Source organism: Phoca vitulina, unplaced genomic scaffold, assembly GCF_004348235.1.
Source record: "Phoca vitulina isolate PV1807 unplaced genomic scaffold, GSC_HSeal_1.0 scaffold10, whole genome shotgun sequence".
Taxonomy (NCBI): Eukaryota; Metazoa; Chordata; class Mammalia; order Carnivora; family Phocidae; genus Phoca; species Phoca vitulina.
In genome coordinates, this window is record NW_022589713.1 from 6,844,233 (window position 1) to 6,868,677 (window position 24,445).

General features: G+C 36.2%; 1 protein-coding gene and 1 pseudogene across 1 annotated transcript in view; one reads left to right on the forward strand and one right to left on the reverse strand.

The window, feature by feature from the left end:
* Window positions 1-22,357, reverse strand: part of AADACL2 (arylacetamide deacetylase like 2) — a 31,245-nt gene extending 8,888 nt beyond the window's left edge. The window contains 5 exon segments of the mRNA XM_032409191.1: window positions 8,335-8,506; window positions 10,563-10,632; window positions 19,029-19,216; window positions 19,218-19,246; window positions 22,220-22,357. Of these exon segments, the coding sequence (XP_032265082.1) occupies window positions 8,335-8,506; window positions 10,563-10,632; window positions 19,029-19,216; window positions 19,218-19,246; window positions 22,220-22,357 (597 nt within the window).
* Window positions 899-6,331, forward strand: LOC116635203 (annotated as a pseudogene).
* Window positions 22,358-24,445: the final 2,088 nt, after the last annotated feature.

Here is a 24,445-nt window from a genome sequence, read left to right on the forward strand (position 1 = left end):
AATCATGGACCAACTGGAATCTAAAATTCTATAGCATTGGGGGTGCCTGGGTGGCTCAGTCATTAAGCGTCTGCCTTCGGCTCAGGTCATGATCTCAGGGTCCTGGGATCGAGCCCCACATCGGGCTCCTTGCTCAGGGGGGGCCTGCTTCTCCCTCTCCCACTCCCCCTGCTTGTGTTCCTTCTCTCACTGTGTCTCTCTCTGTCAAATAAAGAAAATCATTAAAAAATAAAATAAAATTCTATAGCACTGAAACAGATACAGATCCTTCATCTTTTGAGTTCACATCAAAAGGTAAGCATGTAAGTCAGTGTCAAATTAATTACATAATTTCAAACTATTTTTCCCACTGACGAGGAAAACAATTAACCCAAATCCGAAAAAAAAAAACAAAATTATGATAGTTGAATATCTGATGTTAGGCTGAGGCAAAACAACTTTCTTCCCACCCAAATTGACCTCCATCTGTAACTCCAGAGGAAGGCAACTTTGTTGTTACGGTGTCTCAGGTAAACAGCTTTCAAATGTGGAAAGGTAATAATGTCAAAGACAGATGAATTTCAGACTTAACTTGCACTATTAATAAAGGCCTTTTAGCTCTACAGACCTGAAAAAGTTAGCCAATCTTTTATTTAATCTAGCAAACTTACTGAGACATTTCTTTCCCTGAGATGAAGATGTATATCCCAAGACAAATTGCTTTTCCTAGACGTATCTTCCACTTGACCAACACAGGGAAAGAAAGAGCTATTGTTAATGGACCGGTAATAGAGGAATGGAGGAATTTCTGTAACTCTTAAGCGAGGGATACTCAGTTTGAGATCTAATAAATGATGACAAAGACTCTCCTGAGACTACATAATGGCTTTTGCAATTCATCTTGATTCTGCTAGCATAGATGGATAGAGACTCTCAGAGCAACGGTGATGCAAAATTCAAGTTAACAGAGGACAGGTATATCTGTTTCAATGGATTTCGGGTAGTCTGTGTGACACTGAGATGTTGGGATTACATAGATATAAATAAACATGGCAGAAACTAGTATACCTACTACTAAAAATATCCCAGGTCCAAGGGTGCTGATTGTCAAGTTTTCTTTGAAGCATCATCATTAATTACAGTCTCTGATTAATATTTACTATTAAGACTATTTTGTAAAGAAAAATTTAAAAATATTTTTAAAGAAGTGTCAAACATACAAGACTATATATGGCCATAGAAATATGATGTAGAGATGCCATAGAAATATTGTTATAAATTGGATCACAAGGTCACATGACACCTTATGAAGAATGAGACAAATTAGTAGGAAAGGTATATTTAGAAATGCCAAAACTATAAACTTTAATAAATATAGATATCTAATATTACATATTCCTTTTTTTTAAAGATTTATTTATTTAAGAGAGTATGAGCAGGAGGGGCAGAGGGGGAGGGAGAGAAAATCTCAAGCAGAGTCCACACTGAATGCAGAGCCGGACATAGGGCCCAGTCTCAGGACTCAGAGATCATGACCTGAACTGAAACCAAGAGTCAGACACTTAACCAACTATGCCACCCTGGTGTCTGTATGGCTCCCTTTTCAAATTACCTATATGGAAACACATAGCTTTTAAAAATTGAGAAGAATGGAATTTAATAATTACTTCAAAATATCAAATCAATCCATATTATTTTCCAAAATTAAGAAGACATTTATGACCTAAATAAATAAAAATAATGCATAAATTACTTTAAAATAAAATTGGATGAGCTGACCATGAAATTGCATTTAGATGCTGAGATTAAATTTTTAACAATATTTGTTCCTTTAAATTAAAAATTAAGGGACTATGCCCAGAAAAGATTCCTTGACTATAGTGATTATCCAGATCATTGTGACTGGCCAGCAACATTAGTGATTTTAGGACACATTATATGATGTTGCCAGAAAGTCTCAGAATTATAGGGGAAATATATTCATTTTCTTTTCAATAATTAGAATATAATTGAAAAATAAACAAAGTCCACAAAAGAAAATTACAGAGACGCCTGGGTGGCTCAGTTGGTTAAGAGGCTGCCTTCGGCTCAGGTCATGATCCCAGAGTCCTGGGATCAAGTCCCACATCGGGCTCCTTGCTCAGTGGGCAGTCTGCCTCTCCCTCTCCCTCTGCCTGCTTCTCCCCCAGCTCGTGCTCTCTCTCTCTCTCTCTCTGACAAATAAAATACTTAAAAAAAGAAAATTACAGAAGAATTTATTTGACTTCTTAATCTATGAGAACATCTTTTTATTTTGTGAATTCTGTATGATTTTTTTTTTTTTGTATCCACACAGGAAAAACAAATCTAATATATCCTCTTGAAGTCTTCTCAGAGTATAGAACACTATTGATCTCTCAGTGATACATTCTTTTGAAACTGAGTTTTTCAGGCCATAAATCTATAACATACTATTAAACACAGGGTCATGAGACTTTGGGGGAAAAAATGGGTTTATAATACTTACAAAGTTGATTTTGATGACCCAGATAAAAAATAAACCTAGTATGGGGAATAAAACTTTTTGATTAAAGTATAACTTATGTAGAAAGTTTAGCAGACTGTGAATAAGTAACTTAAAATATAGTCATAAAAATAAACAAGAAAGGGTAAAGGAAGTCACCTTTTTTATGTTATTTAAGCATATTGAGTTCTGATACAGTATTTTCAGTTGTAACAATTTCTTTGATCAGGCATATCAGAAAGTTAAACAGATACTATGTTCTTGTATAATTAACTAATTCAAGGAAAAGGATGATTGTCAAATTTTAATTCACTTCAAGACAACAACTTACACTGTCCCACAAATTTTACTGAGAATTGCATCTGTTTTTGGTGACTATGTTAATATTTAGGATTGCCCTGCTGGAAAGCAGTAAGATAGGTCTTCACATTTTGATGAATCTCTATGACTACATCTGTCATCATTTCAAAAGCTTTCCTCATTTACAAAGCCTGGGAAATATTACAATATGCAAGCAGAAATTACAGGTGTAGCAAGGTGCTTCTTGATTGTTATTGGGTAATCACTGGACAATTTTCAGAATTTCTATATCCATAAAACCAGTTTTAGATAAAATTCAAGATTAGATTGCTATATGACTTGGCATAGCAATGAATATAGTAATGTAAAAGAGGGGATAGTCTCCAATTTTCATTCCCCACCATACTTCCCACCCCATCCCAGCAAGATCTTTCAAATAAATTGGTATATTATTTCAAATACACAGCAAATTACTTCAGGTTGTAGGAGGCCTCAGGAATCAACAAGTCTAATGGTTTGCAAATTTTCTTTTTGGTAATGAAATTCTCTTTTATTTTTTTTCCACTAAGAAAATTTATATAGAACTCTAAACATGAAGAGGATTAAAGTGGACCATCTTGGGTTGAACGGAAGCCCAGGGTACAGATCAAAGGTGAAGCTTTGTTAACTGTTGCCATTCTGGCTCTACAATAGGGCTTTGTATGCGTATGTCGTATTACAGATTAGTATATATGCATATGTATGTGTACACATTCATACGTATGTATCTATATATATATTTGCATGTGTATATATATATATAAAATATAAATACATATGTGTATATACTTTTCCTGTAAGTGCTCTAACTTGAGTATTTTATTTTCATATTTAAAAGGAAATTTTTTTTTTTTAAAGGAGATTCTGGGTTTGTGAACACATGGAAATTTGGGAAGAATGGCACACCTGGAGAGGGCATTGGAGCTCTGAGCCCTTTTCCCACACCTTGCCCTACGCATGTCTCCCATCTGGCTGTGTCTGAGTTATATCCTTTTTTAATAACATGATAATCTAGGACCTTCTCCCTCAAGGGTTGGGCATTGTAATGAGATGGCCTCTTGTGCTGTAGCTTGTTATTCCAAAGCAGAATATGCTAGATTTCTACACTACAAAGGAAAAAACAGTTACAGATTTTGATGGCATGTACCATGAAATTGAAGCAGAAACAGATTGAATGAATCTGTTCATTCTATTACACACCCAGGTGACCAGAATGAATACAGGCATTTCCTCCGTACTCATTAATTTATGAATCTACTCCCCACGTGTGTTAAATCTGTTATAAACTCACCTAGAGTTACTAAAGTGCTCACAGGAGATCAGCTACCAGATATTGAGTATCAAATCAGAGAAATAATTGTGCAGTTCATCATGCAGAAGAATGGATTTTTGGCTGTTGCCCTAGCCAATACCAATCTTAAAAACTCAGATCACTGAAGCTAGCTAAAGATGTTGATCCTCAAGGTCTGAGGACCCCTGGAGTCATCACCAAACTAGATCTTATGGATGAAGAAACAGATGTCAGGGATGTCCTAGAGAACAAGATGCTGCCTCTTCGCAGGGGTTTCGTGAGGATGATAAACAGAAGCTAGAAGAACATAAATATGAAGAAGGACATTAAGGCTGCTACACTGACAGAAAAGAAATTGCTTCTCTCACACCCAGCTTACAAACATATTGCTGATCTGGTGGGGACCCCATTCCTGCAGAAGTCCCTTAATCAGCGACTTACCAACCACATTTGAGATACTCTGCCAAACTTCAGGAACAAACTATAAGTTTGTTGCTCTTCACAGAACATGAAGTAGAAGCCTACAATAACATTAAGCCAGAAGACCCTACCAGGAAGACGAAAGCATTGTTACAGGTAGATCAACAATTTGCTGTGGACTTTGAGAAGAGAATCAAGGGGCCAGGGGACCAAGTAGATACCCTGGAACTCTCAAGGGGTGCTAAAATCAATTGTATTTTCTATGAAGGCTTTCCTTCTGAGATAGTAAAGATGGAGTTCAATGAGAAAGAATTGTGAAGAGAAATAACCTATGCAATCAAAAACATACACTGTATCACAACAGGGTTGTTTATTCCAGACATTGCAATCCAAGCAATAGTCAAAAAATGAATTGCAAAGCTGAGAGGGCCTATTTGAAAAGTGTAGATTTGGTAACATAAAAATTAATCAACACTATCAAGAAGTATACCCCCCAAACTGGCAAACTTGCCCAGACCCTGAAAAGAAATGGAAAGGATTGTTGCTAACCATGTTTGACAGCAAGAAGGCAAGACAAAGCATCAGGCTGCTATTGACATCCAAGTCTCCTACATCAAGTCTCCTACATCAACACCAAGCAGGAAGATTTCATTAACTTTGCAAATGCTTAGCAGAGGAGAAGTCAAGTTCATGGGAAAAACACAACTAGAAATTAGGTGATTTGCAAGGAGTAGCTAGCCATCAACATCACTAGCATCATGCAAGGAGGCTCTAAAGGATATTGGTTTGTCCTGGCCACTGAAAGTTTGTCCTTGTACAAAGATGACAAGGAAAAAGAAAAGAAGTATATACTTTCCGTGGACAACCTGGAAATTTCAGATGTGGACAAGAGCTTTATGTCCAGCAAACACATCTTTGCATTCTTTAATAAAGAACAAAAAAATGTTCACAAACGTTGTTTTCTTGAGCTGGCATGTGATTCACAGGACAATGTAGGCAGCTGGAAGACCGCTCTAATAAGAACTGAGGTTTCTCCTGATGAATCTTTAACTGCAAATAATGAGAATAACCAAGCAGAAAAGTTTTCCATAAACCCAGAAGTGGAGAGTCAAGTGAAGACCATTCATAACCTAGTAAGCTCTTACATGTCTACCATCCATACATGTGTTGACATCAAATTCCAAAAATGATAATGCACCTTATAACCAATAAGGTTAAAGATTTTGTGACTTCAGAGCTCTTAGCATAGTTATATTCTTTAGAGGACCAAAATACTCTGATGGAGGAATCTGCTGAGCAGGCTCATCACCAAGATGAAATGTTTCAAATGTACCAAACTCTTATAGAAGCCTTTGTGAGTACTGGTGACATCAACACTGGCACTACCTTTACCCCTAATTCTGCTTCCTGTGGATGACTCCTGAAACAGCAGTCCTGCAGTTCACCCCCTCCAAGACTCACAACCCAAAGGAGGCAGACATTGAGTGCTCCTCTCCTGTGGCCCACATGGCCCACAAACAGCCAAAGGTCTGCTCCTGTCATCCTGCTCCTAGACCCCGGCCCCACTTGGGAGCTCCCCCAGTTCCATTCCAGCTGGCCCCTTACCTCTTTTTCCCAACAGCAGCAACTCACTGGAGCACCTCTACAAGTTCCCTCTCAGCCCACAAGGGCCCCTGCCAGTGTCCTGAATCATTCCCATGAATTTTGAGTGAGGACAAACCCACAATTCTTATGAGTGTCTCTTTGCATACCTAACATCACGTTTTGGTGCCATGAATGAAGAAGCTGCCAAGCCTTGAAGACTTGGGCTCAGGAAACACAGATGACTAATTGACTTGTGTGACTAGCCTATGTCTGATTTCTCCACAATCACATACTGGAAACAACCTGACTTACTCCCTCTTCAACAGCCCTCTAACAGTTTGATTTTTAGAAACTGAGTGTCATTTGAACAAATGATGAATTTGTGTTGTGATTTTTGATTTCAGCTATGAGCTTTCTATTATCCTCACCATTCTTCTCCTTTAAAGAATAAATAAATTTATGATTCGGTATTCTGAAAAAAAAAAAAAATAGAGAAGTTGGAATGCTTCCCAAATGATTGAATGAGGCCAGTACAACTGTTATATCAAAACCTGACAAAGAACTTTTAAAAAATAGAAATCAATCCCTCAAATCTTTAATTTTAGCAAATGGAAACCAGTAATATATAAAAATTTAAGTCATCATGACCAAGTGAGGCTCATGTCTGGAATGCAAGCATAATTTACATCTGAAAATAAATTCACATAACTTAACACATTAAAAGAAAAAGGGATACAGATCTGTGATTCAACAGACTTGCACAATTCACAGATCTGTACCTCTGAAACAAATAATGCAATATATGTTAAGAAAAAAAAAAAAGAAGAAGAAGATAGCAGGAGGGAAAGAATGAAGGGGGGGAAATCGGAGGAGGAGATGAACCATGAGAGACGATGGACCCTGAAAAACAAACTGAGGGTTCTAGAGGGGAGGGGGGTGGGAGGATGGGTTAGCCTGGTGATGGGTATTAGAGAGGGCACATTCTGCATGGAGCACTGGGTGTTATGCACAAACAATGAATCATGGAACACTACATCAAAAACTAATGATGTAATGTATGGTGATTAACATAACAATAAAAAATTTTAAAAAAAGAAAAAGGGAGAAAAATCACATGGTCATCTCAATAGATGCATTAAAAACATTTAGCAAATTTGGGGTGCCTGAGTGGCTCAGTCAGTTAAGCATCCAACTCTTGGTTTCAGTTCAGGTCCTGATCTCAGGGTGGCTCACCCTCAGCACGGAGTCTGCTTTTCCTTCTCCCTCCTTCTCTGCCCTTCTCCCGCCTGCTCACTTGCTGGCGATCTCTCTAAAATAAATAAATAAATAAATAAATAAATAAATAAATAAATAAATAAATAAAATCTTAAAAAAACATTTATCAAATTTAATACCTATTTATGGAAACACTATCTGCAAACTAGGAACAGAAAGGATTTCCTCAACCAATAAAAGCTGCAAACTAGGAATAGAAAGGACTTCCTCAACCAATAAAAACCAACTATGAAAAGTTAACATCATATTTATTTGTGAAATGTTGAGCAATTTCCTCCTAAGATTCAGAGCAAGACAATTATATTCAATATCATCCTGAAAGCCCTAGCCAGTGCACTAATTAAGAAAATTATAAAGATTGGAAAGAAAGAATTAAAACTGTCTCTAGTCGTGGAAGATATGATTGTGTAGAAAATCCTAGAAAATATTAAAAAAATACTAGAATCTATAAGTGAAACCTTTAAGGATATGATTTTTTTTAAAAAAATGATATGATTATAAAAGGTCAATGTAAAAATCAAATGTGTTTCTATATACTGTCAAAGAAACATTTGAAAAATATTATTTTACATGAAAATTTTCCAAAATAATTCAGGAATAAATTGAAGAAAGATTTGTAAGATATCTACATTGAAAAAGTAAAATACTACTTGTCAATTTAGAAATTGACAAGATATCCCAACATTTTGATGGAAAAGATCTAGAGTAGTAGGAACAATTTTGAAGAAAAGACAAAGCTGAAGTCAATGAAGTATCAATAGAACAGAAGAGAGGATCAGAAATAGTCATATTATGGTCAACTGATCTTAGACTCAAGCATCACTGTAATCCAATGAGAAAGGATGGTCTTTTCAACAAATGATGCCAGAAGAACTGATTATCTGCACAGGAAAAAAAAAAATGAGTTTTGACCTCATCCTCTCAGAATAAAGACAAAACATACCTGTTGAGTCACTCTTGTTGCCAAATTGCCCCCAGAACTGTCTCCTGAAATACAGATTTGGGTGGGATTTACTCCATATTTTGTAAGAATTTCATCTTGAAGAAAAAACTTAACTGCAGTGAGGCAATCTTCATATGGAATTGGAAAGTGGTGTTGAGGAGCTAGTCTATAGCTTTAAAAATGAACAATTCATTTAAACAATTTTTTAAAGTACCATTTATGGTTGTATCTTTCCATGTAGCTTTTAAATACCAAATAGATACAATTTAACACCAGTCTCTACTGTTTAATCTTCCAAAAATCAAACTTGAGTTTTTCCACTAACTCCTTATTATTTGAAAAAAATGAAAATTGGTATAAAGGTTTTTAACCTTGTATCTAAGTTCCCTGGATAGCATTGTGTGTGAGGGGTAGGGGATATTATGAACTCCCTAAGACTGTAAGTATAATTTTTAGGTAAAGCACATTTTGGATTGGATATACTCTACAGCTTATATCATCTTCTCAATGTAACTGATGATCCAAACATTAAATATATATATATGAAAAGCACCATGGATTTTTGAAGGCAGCAGATCTAAGAGAATATTATAGGCAAAGTATTATATTTTTTCAAGGTCATTTAGAAAAAAATTCTACATGTTTGCAATGTACATATCTCACCATGGATAATCCCCAGGAGTTGATTTTAGATGAAAATTTTGAAGTATAAATAACATTTTGAATATGGTAGGGAGGTCGATTGTTTCTGATAAATTCATTTATAAGGCAAACTATCACACCACACTTTTAATGGATATAAATGGACTTTTCTCCCTATACATGTGGACCAGTAAAAATAGAATAATTCTATTAGCCTGTTACCTATCAGGGCTAACTTTTTCTTTTTGCTCTTTAGAATAATAAAATCTGTAAATATATGTACTTAACATTAAATGCTGATGATACTATACTAAGTGATATAATACTTAAAATTTTATCATAAATTATTATTTAGAAAGTCCTAAACGAAATATAGGTTAAACTCACCCCAAAGATGTTGGTGTCTATACTTTAAATGCAGTAGATTTAGACTTTTTAGGGCAAAGAACAACACAAATCATAAGGATTTGATAGGATATATACGCCAGACACAAACATATCACTATATTAAAACAGATTTAAAATGAGAAGGTTTAGATTACTTCCCAAAAAGCTATGAAGGTAAGGGATGTCTGGATGGCTCAGTTAGTTAAGTGTCTGACTTCAGCTCAGGTCATGATCTCAGGGTCCTGGGATTGAGCCCAGCTTCAGGCTCCCTGCTCAGTGCAGAGTCTGCCTCTGTCTTTCCCCCTGCTCATGCTCTCTTTGTTTCTCTCTCTTTCAAATAAATAAATAAAATCTTTAAAAAAAAAAAAAGCTATGAAGTTTAAAAAAAAAGTAATGTCCTCATATTATAAATTAGAAGTATCCTTGAAAATAGGAAGTTCTAGTTATTGTAAGTAACCATAATGACAACATTGTCAATCACTCTTTAGATGATCAAATTGTCACTTTAGTTGTCTCTCTAAATTTTCATAGCTTCCTAGCTAAAAAACAAACAAACAAAAAACCTATGTCACTATGTCCTCTAAGAACTATTGGATTAGAAGTCTCTAAGTATGTTTTTGTTACTATGGACTAGGGAAGAGGGGTCAAAAAATATTCCTCTTAGGGATGTCAGCTTCAGAAATATAGACTGTACCCATCTAAGAAAATATTGAACTGTCCTGAGACATTCTGATATTTTCTAGCAAAATCCAGAATATAAGATCACTTCCCCTGAGAGTGACTTAAAATTCTTAGCTGATCCCAAACTTTATCTCCTACATTACTCTAAACAAGAATTATTATAAAATAAAATATTTTATCCCCAACCCAAACACCACCTACCAACCCAAATGTGTAATAATTTATTTCTTCCTACCTAGCTATGTTATTTGGGACACTAGTTGGGACCTAAGTTTTATGTGTCTAGAGCAAGTGTTTCCAAAAATGCTCACTCAAGGATGTCATTCAGAGACTCACAGAATCACAGAAGAATATGAGATAGTGGACTCTTTTGAGGAATGGTCTATGTTACAATGGTGACAAATAAAATAGAGTGATTTTTAAAGAATTATATCTGAGGCATAGTTGATTTGATTTGGAAATCAAACCTCTACTTGGTGAAGGCAAAATCATAGTAACAAAAGAAAATCATCTCTTACTCCACTCCTACAACAACAGCATCGAGTTTCTTTGCAGTCCATCTATTCAGGGCATCAAAAGCCATATTCTCTGAAATGAAGAAATAAATGTCAAAGTACTCTCTGTAATTAAACAGCAACAGAAATGCCTACAGCTATGAACTTGGAGAGAAATGTGATTTGTGAGTGTTATAAAGGAACCTATATTTCCCATTCCATTTTTATGCAGAGTGACCAGAATCAGCATGACACACTCGACAGGAGTGTCTCCTCAGTCACTGTCTCCAGAGATGAAAAGAGGACTTTGCAGATTGGTGGTTTTGAGGAAGAGAAACTAGGCTCAGCCCATTCTAATTTTTCTCTTTTCATCTGCTGCCTGTCCACAAGGATCCTCACTCCCACGAACCTTCTGTGGCTTGTTGCATTTCACTCTGTTTGTTCCTTCAGGCAGCAAGTTTCATAGGGAGGCAGTGTGTGACTGGTCAGCAGGGCCAGCCACTACAGATGAGTTAATCTAACTCAAGAGTGTCATAACAATACCCTAAATACACATTCTCCAAAGCCACCTTTAGAAATAATGGTTATGTTTTGACTGTCATTTCCTTGAATTTTGTGTATAATCTTCAACTGGTTCAGAATTCAGGGGAGAAAGTAAGTAATAGATGTACTGACTCTCTGAAACCACAGCACTCGATAATATGGTTCTTTGAACTTCCAAATTCTTTGAATATGCCACATTATAAAATGTTGCAATAACCTTGGTATTTAAGACAGAGTCTAAGGAAAAGCAACTAATTTTGAGAGAGCCTCTGGCAAGTCAGTATGCGGACTTAGATGTACATATCCATTTTGGCACACATGGCGCACAAGCCATCGTCCCTCTCCCCAGTATACACACATATCTCATCCCAGGTACCTCTGAATCCAGTTTACTGATGCCCTAGCCACAAACCTTTGGCAACTCTGTGACATCTGCTATTACTTTATTTACCACAGGATCCTAGATATTCAGAGAATTCTAGAGCCGTGATCAAATTCCAAACTTTTCCAAGATGTCTCCTGCATGTTAACAAAACTTCAAATTAAAAACTAATGATTGTTATGTTAATCACCATACATTACATCATTAGTTTTTGATGTAGTGTTCCACGATTCATTGTTTACATTTATCACCCATAACATAATAACAAAAAAATAAAAAATAAAAATAAAATAAAATAATAAAAACTAATGAAATACTGGGTGTGTGACTACCATGAAAATAGAAAAGTAAGTCAGGTAGTTTTTTAGGTAGAAAAATAATGTTTTCATTAAATATTGAGTTGATAATTTGCAAGACAAGACAATGGGTAGATAAACACCAAAACATACAAGACATAAGAACCGTCTAACCCTCACGCTGAAAGCCCCTCAGTGATAAGTTTCAAACTTGTCTTCATTTTTATTTCCCAATACTTTTCACTTGTCTCACAACAAAAGTCAGTTTAAGTTTTCTATTTCCCATTCTTTATCTCCAGCTGTCCTAATTCATGATCTTTGCTGATATAATCTGTTGGCTCATGTTTTTCTCTATGTCCAATTACTGAATTTATATCACTTGAAGAACCCAGATAGAAACAAGAAGATATTAGGTTAGATGTCAAAAAACAACCACCACAGTTCTATGTAAAAAAGTCTACTAGAGAAATATCTTCTTATATTTCTTAGTTCTCAAAGCAACTTCAGCAAGTTTAAAGGAGAAAAAAAAAATAGGAAGCCTAGGAAACAAAGAAAGGAAATTGAAATTAATAAATACCAGAGAATAGTTATAGTGTCTATGTCCTGATTTGTCAAAAAATAGAAGGTATCTAAGTCTTTTATAGTTTATTTATATAAGTTCTGATAGATCTATGAACAAATAATGTCCAAATATAAAGTCAAGACACAGAAAGAAGACACAACTGAAATTCAGCTGAACAAGAAATTGGAATGTGTGTCCTGAATAATAATTCGCACATTTTTAGGAATTACTGATCGTAATCATTGCATTTGTCAATTAAGGGGATATCAATCTGATAATCAGGAATACTTCTAATTTATTTTTCAAACAAAGTGATAATTTCCCATCTGTGAGCATGTCTCTTGTGCTAACTGAAGTCCCAGGTAATATGTATATGGATACTTGGATATTTCATAGACCTTATAAAAACCTTAATGGCATTAATACATCTCTTTAGAGACAAATGAGGTCAAACTGGTATTTAATTTATCTTATAGATCTTATCTTATAATGTATTTTATAAAGGAAGCAAAGTATTCCAACCACCCTAATGCCTGATATAAATTAAATTATAGGTGAAATCTAATTTACTGAAAAGATTAAGAAGGTAAAAAAGACATAAAAGTACTGGGAAAACATTTTGACTAGTAATCCCTCCAGAGAACAACAATAAAATTTCCTTTCAGTCATTCATTTTGTTTTCTCAGAAGACATTTATTTGTTGAACACTCATTGTATAGAAAATGCTTTGGTAGATGCTAAGAGGTGATTCCACTTCCTAGAGAGATGCTAAACCAAACATGCAACACAATTATAAAACAAAACAAGGATTGTTGCCATCAGGTAAATACAAGTTGCAATGAACCATATAGCAACATTGCTAAAGTCTTTTAAAGCCAGAGAAGACTACACACACACACACACACACACACACACACCCTCACCCACAAAATGATGCTTTTCATGAACATAAAAGGGTGAGCAGCAGTTCTCTTGAAGTAAGATGGGAAGGACATTCTAGAAAAGCATAGCCAGGTATAGAAATAAGAATTCACAGAGGGTTTGGGAACTAAATATTACAGCTCAGTATGCTTAAAACAAAATTATGAAGGGAAGCATTGGCAAGAAAAGTTAAAAATGTAAGAACCTGGAAATCTGAACACCATGCTAATGGATTTAGATTTATTTTATTATGTGATGAAAGTCACTGAAAAGTTTAAACAAAGAAATCATATAACCAGATTTGCATGTTAGAAAGATCCAGTACACTAAACATAGAAGATGAAATAGAGTTGAACAGGACACAGGCAGAGACATCAGAAAGGAACAGCTTTAAAAGATCATGAAGTACTAAATTGTGTTAATGAAGTCAAAATATTCAGAAGTAGAATGAATGGGATATGGTAATTTGATGTGAGCACTAAGGAACTCTAAATAATTGACCATAATTGCTATTTACTGAGATCTTTCAGATGTTGGTTTAGATGGATGGTGGGTTTTTTGGTTTGTTTTCTGAGGCCATTTGGACACAAGACAATAAATTGTGTTTGGTCCCATTGAGTTTGAGATGTGTGTGGTTTGTCCAGTTGTAAATGTCTAAGTGATAGCTGTATCTATGGATCCAGGACTCAGGAATACTATCAGGGAAGCAGATTCAGGACTGGATGTCAGCAGCACATGGATATTTGGAGAAGAGAAGAGATTGGAAAAGAGAGTGTGTAAAGTCAAAACCCAAAGGTAGGGAGAGAATTCTGGGGGGCAAGAATATTTATAGGGGAAAGAAAATGAAGGGGGGGAATCAGAGTGGGAGATGAACCATGAGAGACTAGGGACTCCAAGAAACAAACTGAGGGTTCTAGAGGGGCAGGGGGTGGGGGATGGGTTAGCCTGGTGATGGGTATTAAAGAGGGCACGTACTGCATGGAGCACTGGGTGTTATACGCAAACAATGAATCATGGAACACTACATCAAAAACTAATGATGTAATGTATGGTGATTAACATAACATAATAAAATTTAAAAAAAGAATAAATATGGAAAATCTGTTATTTTCTTTGGTTTGTTTTTAAAGATTTTATTTATTTATTTATTTGTTTATTTGTTTGTTTATTTGAGAGAGAGAGAGAGAGCATAAGCGAGGGGAGGGAGAGGGACAAGCAGACTCCAAGATTAGCAAGGGGTCCAACTCGGGGCTTGATCTCATGACCTGAGATCATGACCTGAGCCAAAACTAAGAGTCGAAGCTTAACCAACTGAGCCATGCAGGTGGCCTTGTTTTGTTTTTAAATGAGAGATGAGAGAGATATGAGAAAACAAGGAATGACAGAGGAAATCTAGGAGATACTTTGTCATAGAAACAGGGAGGAGCAGTGCATGTCAAAGAGGAGAAAAGATTAGTCTTCATCAAATGCAGTAGATTGTAGAGATCAAGGAATTAATTAAAGGTGGGAAAAGAAAGGAGTAGGGAAGGACGAGAGCTTGTAGGGCAAAGAAATGGGTCTGAGAAGGAAGGGAAAATGAAAGGGGCTGATTACGCAGAGGAATTCACGGTCAAGTGGAAAAAAAATTTTTTTAAGATGAGAATGACCATAGGGCACCTGGTTGTCAGAAAGCTAGGGAGAAGATAACTAGAAAGGCAAAATTGCAGCCTAACTATTTTAGCATTTTGTATATTAATCTGAGTTTTTGTGCCTCATTAATTTTCCATGCTAATTTTCTCTATGACTCGTCCTCATAACTTATATTTGATTAAGTGTAGCTTGCTATATTGCCCATATCTTTATAAGGTTCTCAAACTATTTAGAACAAAATGAGGCTTAGAGAAAGGCAAAAGGTAAAAAAAAAAATCATTTATTACCTGTTTATCTGTCCTCGGTTCTATTCATTTGTTTAACTAAATAGAACAGTGCCTCCTCCTTATATACCAGCACCACTGGATCATCAAGTTTTTCAAAGTTCTCATAAAGGGAAATGTATTCATGTTTGTGTTTTGAATCTGTTATATATGCCTCTTAGAATCATTGCCAGAGATATCAACTACCAAAACTGAACCAGGAAGAAATGGAAAACCTGAACAGACTATAACCACTAAGGAAATAGAAGCAGTCATCAAAAATCTCCCAAAACACAGAAGCCCAGGGCCAGATGGCTTCCCAGGGGAATTCTACCAAACATTTCAAGAAGAATTAATACCTATCCTTCTGAAACTGTTCCAAAAAATAGAAATGGAAGGAAAACTTCCAAACTCATTTTATGAGGCCAGCATTACCTTGATCCCAAAACCAGACAAAGACCCCATCAAAAAGGAGAATTACAGACCAATATCCCTGATGAACATGGATGCAAAAATTCTCACCAAAATACTAGCCAATAGGATCCAACAGTACATTAAAAGGATTATTCACCACGACCAAGTGGGATTTATCCCTGGGCTGCAAGGTTGGTTCAACATCCGCAAATCAATCAACGTGATACAATACATTAACAAAAGAAAGAACAAGAATCATATGATCCTTTCAATAGATGCAGAAAAAGCATTTGACAAAGTACAGCATCCTTTCTTGATCAAAACTCTTCAGAGTATAGGCATAGAGGGTACATACCTCAATATCATAAAAGCCATCTATGAAAAACCTACAGCGAATATCATTCTCAATGGGGAAAAACTGAGAGCTTTCCCCCTAAGGTCAGGAACGCGGCAGGGATGCCCACTATCACCACTGCTATTCAACATAGTATTGGAAGTCCTAGCCACAGCAATCAGACAACAAAAAGAAATCAAAGGCATCCAAATTGGCAAAGAAGAAGTCAAACTCTCACTCTTTGCAGATGATATGATACTTTATGTGGAAAATCCCAAAGACTCCACCCCAAAACCGCTAGAACTCATACAGGAATTCAGTCAAGTGGCAGGATATAAAATCAATGCACAGAAGTCAGTGGCATTCCTATACACCAACAACAAGTCAGAAGAAAGAGAAATTAAGGAGTCGATCTCATTTACAATTGCACCCAAAACCATAAGATACCTAGGAATAAATCTAACCAAAGAGGCAAAGGATCTGTACTCAGAAAACTATAAAATACTCATGAAAGAAATTGAGGAAGACACAAAGAAATGGAAAAACGTTCCATGCTCATGGATTGGAAGAACAAATATTGTGAAGATGTCAATCCTACCTAGAGCAATCTACACATTCAATGCAATCCCCATCAAAATACCATCCACTTTCTTCAAAGAAATGGAACAAATAATCCTAAAATTTGTATGGAACCAGAAAAGACCCCGCATAGCCAGAGGAATGTTGAAAAAGAAAAGCAAAGCTGGTGGCATCACAATTCCGGACTTCCAGCTCTACTACAAAGCTGTCATCATCAAGACAGTATGGTACTGGCACAAAAACAGACACATAGATCAATGGAACAGAATAGAGAGCCCAGAAATGGACCCTCAACTCTATGGTCAACTAATCTTTGACAAAGCAGGAAAGAATGTCCAATGGAAAAAAGACAGTCTCTTCAACAAATGGTGTTGGGAAAATTGGACAGCCACATGCAGAAGAATGAAACTGGACCATTTCCTTACACCACACACAAAAATAGACTCCAAATGGTTGAAAGACCTCAATATGAGACAGGAGTCCATCAAAATCCTAAAGGAGAACACAGGCAGCAACCTCTTCGACCTCAGCCGCAGCAACTTCTTCCTAGAAACATCACCAAAGGCAAGGGAAGCAAGGGCAAAAATGAACTATTGGGACTTCATCAAGATAAAAAGCTTTTGCAAAGCAAAGGAAACAGTCAACAAAACCAAAAGACAACTGACAGAATGGGAGAAGATATTTGCAAATGACATATCAGATAAAGGGCTAGTATCCAAAATCTATAAAGAACTCATCAAACTCAACACCAAAAGAACAAAGAATCCAATCAAGAAATGGGCAGAAGACATGAACAGACATTTTTCCAAAGAAGACATCCAAACGGCCAACAGACACATGAAAAAGTGTTCAATATCGCTTGGCATCAGGGAAATCCAAATCAAAACCTCAATGAGATACCACCTCACACCAGTCAGAATGGCTAAAATTAACAAGTCAGGAAATGACAGATGTTGGCGGGGATGCGGAGAAAGGGGAACCCTCCTACACTGTTGGTGGGAATGCAAGCTGGTGCGGCCACTCTGGAAAACAGTATGGAGGTTCCTCAAAAAGTTGAAAATAGAGCTACCATATGATCCAGCAATTGCACTCCTGGGTATTTACCCCAAAGATACAAAAGTAGGGACCCGAAAGGGTACGTGCACCCCGATGTTTATAGCAGCAATGTCCACAATAGCCAAACTGTGGAAAGAGCCAAGATGTCCATCAACAGATGAATGGATAAAGAAGAAGTGGTATATATATATACAATGGAATATTATGCAGCCATCAAAAGGAATGAGATCTTGCCATTTGCAACGACGTGGATGGAACTGGAGGGTATTATGCTGAGCGAAATAAGTCAAACAGAGAAAGACATGTATCATATGACCTCACTGATATGAGGAATTCTTAATCTCAGGAAACAAACTGAGGGTTGCTGGAGTGGGGGCTGGGGTGGGAGGGATGGGGTGACTGGGTGATAGACACTGGGGAGGGTATGTGTTCTGGTAAGCGCTGTGAATTGTGCAAGACTGTTGAATCTCAGATCTGTACCTCTGAAATAAATAATGCAATATATGTTAAGAAAGAAAAAAAGAAGAAGAAGAATGTAGCAGGAGGGGAAGAATGAAGGGGGGGAAATCGGAGGGGGAGAAGAACCATGAGAGACGATGGACTCTGAAAAACAAACTGAGGGTTCTAGAGGGGAGGGGGGTGGGAGGATGGGTTGGCCTGGTGATGGGTATTGAGGAGGGCACGTTCTGCATGGAGCACTGGGTGTTATGCACAAACAATGAATCATGGAACACTATATCTAAAACTAATGATGTAATGTATGGGGATTAACATAACAATAAAAAATTAAAAAAAAAAAAAAAAAAGAATCATTGCCAGAGATAAATAGGGAAACTATACCTCATAGGAAGAGTTTATTTTTTTTAAGATTTTATTTACTTACTGGACAGAGAGAAAGAGCACAAGCAGGGGGAGCGATTGGTAGGCAGAAAGTACCCTGGGATCATGACCCGAGTCGAAAACAGATGCTTAACCAACGGAGCCACCCAGTCTCCCCAAATAAGAAGACTTTATTATAAAATAGGTCTATTTTGTGTTTTCCTTTAAGAATCAAGACTAGCTACCATTCTAAGATTTATCACTGTTAGCATTATTGTTATCAGTAACTACAAACTTCACCTTGTACCACCAACAACGTAGGACTCTGATTTACCATTTAAAACATCTGCCTCACTTCAATGCTTCTGCTCCTGAATATATTCTGATCCCAAAGAAAACAAGTTATACTAATTGATTCATTCATACCCTACTTTCATTTGATATGAGTTCATTCAATATAAAAGCTGAGAAAAAAATTCTTAGCAAAACCAAACCAAACAAAAACAGAAATAATGATCTCCATGATATTTTTTTTACCAAACATATGTCTGTGTCTCTCTCTCTACTAGATATCTAATATTTATAGCTACACTTATACCTATTATACATATAAGTATGCGTATTTATATTAAAAAGTTCTTATATCAAAAATATACAGCCAGTTATAGTTCTTCCTTATATGATGAACTTACTGAGACTTCCGAAACAAAAGGCACCACCGTGAATATAGATTAGAGCTCATCTTGAGGTTTCTGACTTTCTCTTTGGCAAGTATAAACATACTGGAATGTCAACAAATTCTGTATCCATCACTGTGACATACTCATCGGAAACTGGTTGGGTATGGTCCAGCCTCAATATCATGGAAATAAGCTCTTCTCATAATACCCATACTGTCAAAACACATAGCCTATAAAAGCAAACAAAATTGAACATTTTCATCTTTAACATCAAATGCATAGAAAGAGAAAATTAAAAAAAGAAAACATAAGCAAAATAAACAGAAATAGAATGTTTGTAACAATTATTTCCAAATAATACTGCATAGATCTTAGTCTACAAGCTTGTTGAAAATCTTAAGTGTTCTGTATTTCAGATTAGTAACTGTGTCATTCAACAGCTGTCAGTTTACCAGCAGTTTTTTTTTAATGTCCATCATAATTATTATTTTTTAAGATTTTATTTATTTATTTGACAGAGAGAGAGACAGCGAGAGAGGGAACACAAGCAGGGGGAGTGGGAGAGGGAGAAGCAGGCTTCCCGCGGAGCAGGGAGCCCGACGCGGGGCTCGATCCTAGGACCCTGGGACCATGACCTGAGCCGATGGCAGACACTTAACGACTGAGCCACCCAGGCGCCCCCATCATAATTATTTCTTAATTGTAAATTCTTATCTGAAAAATGTCCAGGTCTTGTACCATGTTTTCTTTTGTTTTGTAGGCATGCTGTCACATTTTTCTTCTTTATGGTTCACTCTATTTAATCCAAAATTTTAAATGTTGTCTTATGACCACACTATTGGTTATTTAAATGCCCTGGTTTTCAACTCCAAATAGATTTATGTCCTTCGCCCCCCAACCCCGTCCCCGAAATCCCATATTTGATACCACTGAAGAAAGCTCTCCCTGGTATTTCTGACAACTTTTCTAGGATCGTTGTGACATTTCACTGGACAGTTTACTCAAAAGAAGAACCTTAAAAATTACATGGTCAATAAATAGTACATTAAGCAACCTTTATTCCTACAATTATTTCCAAGAGTTTGAGGTAGTAAAGAACATCTAATACCTATACTTTAATGATGCGGAAGCATGCAGAAGCTCTTAAATTGCAACCAGGAAATGTCAAAGCCAAATCTGCACCCATTTTTCTAGACCAGTCTCTCAGACTATCACTTACTGACTATATGACTGGAAGCAAATTACTCTCTACTTCAATTTTTCAAATCTTAATAATAATAATAGTAATAATAAATAAACCCCTCGGTGGGTTGTTGTAAGATTCAAGTGAGTTAGGACTTTTAATGTACATAGAAGAGTGCCTAGCACATGTATGTATTCAATAAAGCTTGTCTTATATAAGTGTACTTCACTAATGAGGATTCTTAAATAATTTCATGCTAATTGAATATAATCAGGTAGAGTATCCCTTAAAGCAAGTTTTTGGTAAATGGGTAAATTACACTAATATTTCATTTAGTGAATTGAATTTTAAAAGATTTTTGGCAAATTGCCTTGTTTCTCATTTCTCAGATATTTTCTGTTTCTGAGCAGATACTTAAGTATATTTTGAACAATAACAAAAGTACCACTTTAGAGATTATTTTGTGCTCTTCTAGCATATGTGATCTGTAATTCACAGAGCAATCCTGAAAAGTATTTATGATTAGTATCCTCATTTTATAAGTATAAAAAAAGGTCAATGAAGGGCTAAGGACATTTTTCAAGGTTGGACATGCTCTTCTACCAAGCTCAGCCTTCCAATTTAACATACGATAGACATAACGATGCATTTTATTTATCAAGTTTACTTTCTCAAGAACTTTGATTTTCACTTCCCTTTCACATGTTAAAGAATTGATTTTTCTTCCTGGTATCTCAGCTTTGATTTACAAAATTCAGTATTGAGAAGAATAAAACTTTTCTTTAGAACAGCCAATGACTGTTAATTTTACTAGCATAATCTTTAAAGTAAATACACGGATGCTTTTCTTATTATCTTTTGAAAAATAAAGAACAATCCATATACAATATCAAATCTATAAAGGGCATAATTTTATTATAGATGGGCAATGGTGAGAATAATTTGCAGCTGAAAAAGGAAAAGCCTTTATGGAGCCAGTAATTGCTTTCACGTTATGTTAACTCCAGCGGGAAGAGCATTGCGGGAAGAGAGAGTTCCGGCGAAGGTGTACCTCGAGAAGTGACCAAGAGAGAAATATCAGGACTTAACAGACACAGACAGGAGGTGGCTGTGTTTTCACAGAACTGCTGTCTGCTGTACAACGTACCAGGGCACAGCCTGTCCCTCTGAAGCCATAGATTGCTCTCTCTTCTCTGATCATTCCCTGCTGCCATTGTGTCCTTTCAGCTTCGTGTCGCTTCTGTCATCAAAGAACGTTTCTGGGAGCCTTTGTTTGGCAGAAAGAGTATGAACTTTGAAATGAGGTATCTGTGGATTCAAATTCTGAAGTTGTCGCTTTCTAGCTGTATGAGCCCCTCTGAACTTCTTTGTCCTCCTCTATAAAGTGATACAAATAATCAAAAGGTAGTGGGGATGCACAGAGGTATATATTATAGAAAGCCCATGTATTCTAAAAGCTCAAAAATGCTAGTTTCTAGTCATATCTCCCCCTCACCAAGGAGCTATTTTTGCTCGAATTCATAATCGACCCACATATTTCAAGTCAGACAATCTCTGAAACCTAGCAATTTAGAATTAAAGATAGGCAGTGGAAACCATTGAGATAGTGAGAGTCCTAAATTAACATCAAGTGGGTACAAACACCAATAATGTTTATCTGTATAATATATATAAGTAAAACCTAACTGAAAACTCAAATGTGTCAAATATAACTCAAATGTAAGTTGTCAAGAAAACTTCAAAACTTTTCCCTTCAGCAATACCACTTAATGCACATCACAATAGACACAATCTTTACATTTAGCTATAAACTCCTGGGCAGCAAGAATTCTACCTCACTCTGTTTGCACAGATGCAGATGCAGCAAGTTTTATTTACTTACTTTTATGTAATTGATTTATTCTAACAAACAAAGAAGCAATGATTATTTCAAAAACAGTAACTACTAAAAAGTTCATAAGCACTGATTTTTAGTCAACAAGGCGCTCCAATATCCAGAAGAAAAAAATGTTAATCTTACCATAAATGTGCAAGTTTTAGCAAATATATCTAAGGCCCCTACTTTCCAGTATTCTTCAATGTTGCCCGGTACGGTGATATACATACGAGAGGCAAAGAGAGCACAAAACAGCCCCAAACAGAGAGCTTTGAACCCCATGATATCCCTTTCTCTAGCCTCTTCACAGTGCTGACATTAAAGTGTTTCCACAAATACTAACTAATAAGTAGCAGAACAACTGTAGATTGGGAACGCTTTTGGGTAATATATGATCATCTTAGCAGCACGAAGCTAATTTTTAATTCAAAAGTTATTGCATCAGTAATGACTCATTTTTGAAATACACAGATTCTGAGACAGATATTATAACACAACAGTTCATGCCTATATTATAATAAGACAGTTAACAACTCCCACAGTGTTTCTTCACCCTGTCATACTGTTGTCATGTTAAAGCAACTTAGGTGTGAAATCGGAGCCTACATGAGAGCTCTTAAGATACCACAAAGTAAAATTTTGTGATTGGTTTTTGTAGGAAAAGAATTTTTTAAAAAATTAGCTGATACTTAGTCAAAATGCAGGCTCATGCAACTTGCATGGATTACTATGTTAATAAACCCTGCTTGTTGTGGTGGACCAAACTTTGGGCCAAAAGATAAGGGGTGTGGAGACTTGTCCATATGCCATTATTCATCAAGCTAGAACTATAATAGTCTGAAGTACCACAGGGCTCAGTAGAAGTATCTCAGGAAACACTGTTTTTTAAATGATTACACAGTGACTTTGTTCTTATGGGTTAAATGGTAAATCTTTAAAACCAAGCTATACCAAGTAGCCTAGTGTGACAATATCAAGTGCAAATATTGGACTTCTGCTTGCTGCACCCTGAGAGAGACCCTGTCCATAAAGCTGATCATTTTGATGTTCTTTAGAGATGCAAGGAACTGGAGATTTTCTGTCTGATATGTCAGGACCTAGGAAATAAAAGAATAGTCACAAATCAATAAACCTGTGATTCTCAAGCTCATTACCAGAGATTGGTACTTAAAGAAAGTAATTTTTAGTGATAGAATTCAATCCAATCAGGGGTCTAATATAAGTCTATATTGGGCCTCTTGAAAGCATAAGTATTAACTCCAAAGTCTATCCTAAATTTCATTATTAAAATTTTTATTTTTATCCACTTACATTGCAGTGTTCCCTGAATCCCCCAGGGCATAACTTAGTAATATCATTTGTTATTCAAACTACAACACTATTGCAAGTGAAAGAGACACTATTAATAATGCACATAAACTGGAACTGTCCTGGACAAACTGATACTACCAGACTTACCCTAATCATAAAACTCTTTTATCAAATTTAATTTGTGTGCCTGCCTTTCTCAGTGTACTGTAAGACATCATACATTTTTTTTTTTTTTTGTCTTTGCAACCTCTAAGAAATCAATGCTTTGCAGGTAAAGGTGCTAAATACATATTTTGAATAAATTAATGGATAACCAAGTTAACTGATTAATTAATGCTTAAGGATATTAGTAAGGGGGAAATCTCAAATCTCAAATCCACCATGAAGTTTGAAAACTAAAATCAGGAGTGGTCACTGATGACAAAGACTGAGAGAAAAATAGAGTTAAGATAAAGATAAGCAGAGGTATCTTATGTATTTGGAAAGATAAACATATTTGGAAAGATAAGCCGAGGTATCTGGCATAATGACTCAGTTTCTCTAATCAGATCCTAGCAGTTTGCCTAACCCGTGGTAAGCAATCACGAAATATTACCTGTTGTTGTTGTCGTCATTATTACTAACTGTATTATTTTCAACATTATTGCTGGGATCAAAGAAAAGAGACAACTTAAGAGTATGGAATCCTTCAAGAAGATCCAGGTCTATGTAGTGAGGTTACAGGGGGGCATTAGACCTCTGACTGGAGTCAAAGGTTAAAACATCTGAAGAGCTAGAGAGAGGGGTAGAGATAAAGAGAAAATAGCCCAAAAATTTGTCTCACTTTGCAGTTCCTTAGGTTCAGCCCTAGGTTTCTGAAGATCTCCAACTTTCGCAATTTTCCATGTCCCTTGGGTCACCATTGTTAAGCATAGAAGGAGAACAGATCAGATGTATGACATGAACCCGGAATAAAACTGAGACCATCTTTTCCCAGACTCAATGACTGTGGGTCTTTTCTTACTTTACAGAGCTGTCAACACCATTGCTTTATGTCTCTTTAAACTTTACCTTGTTTTA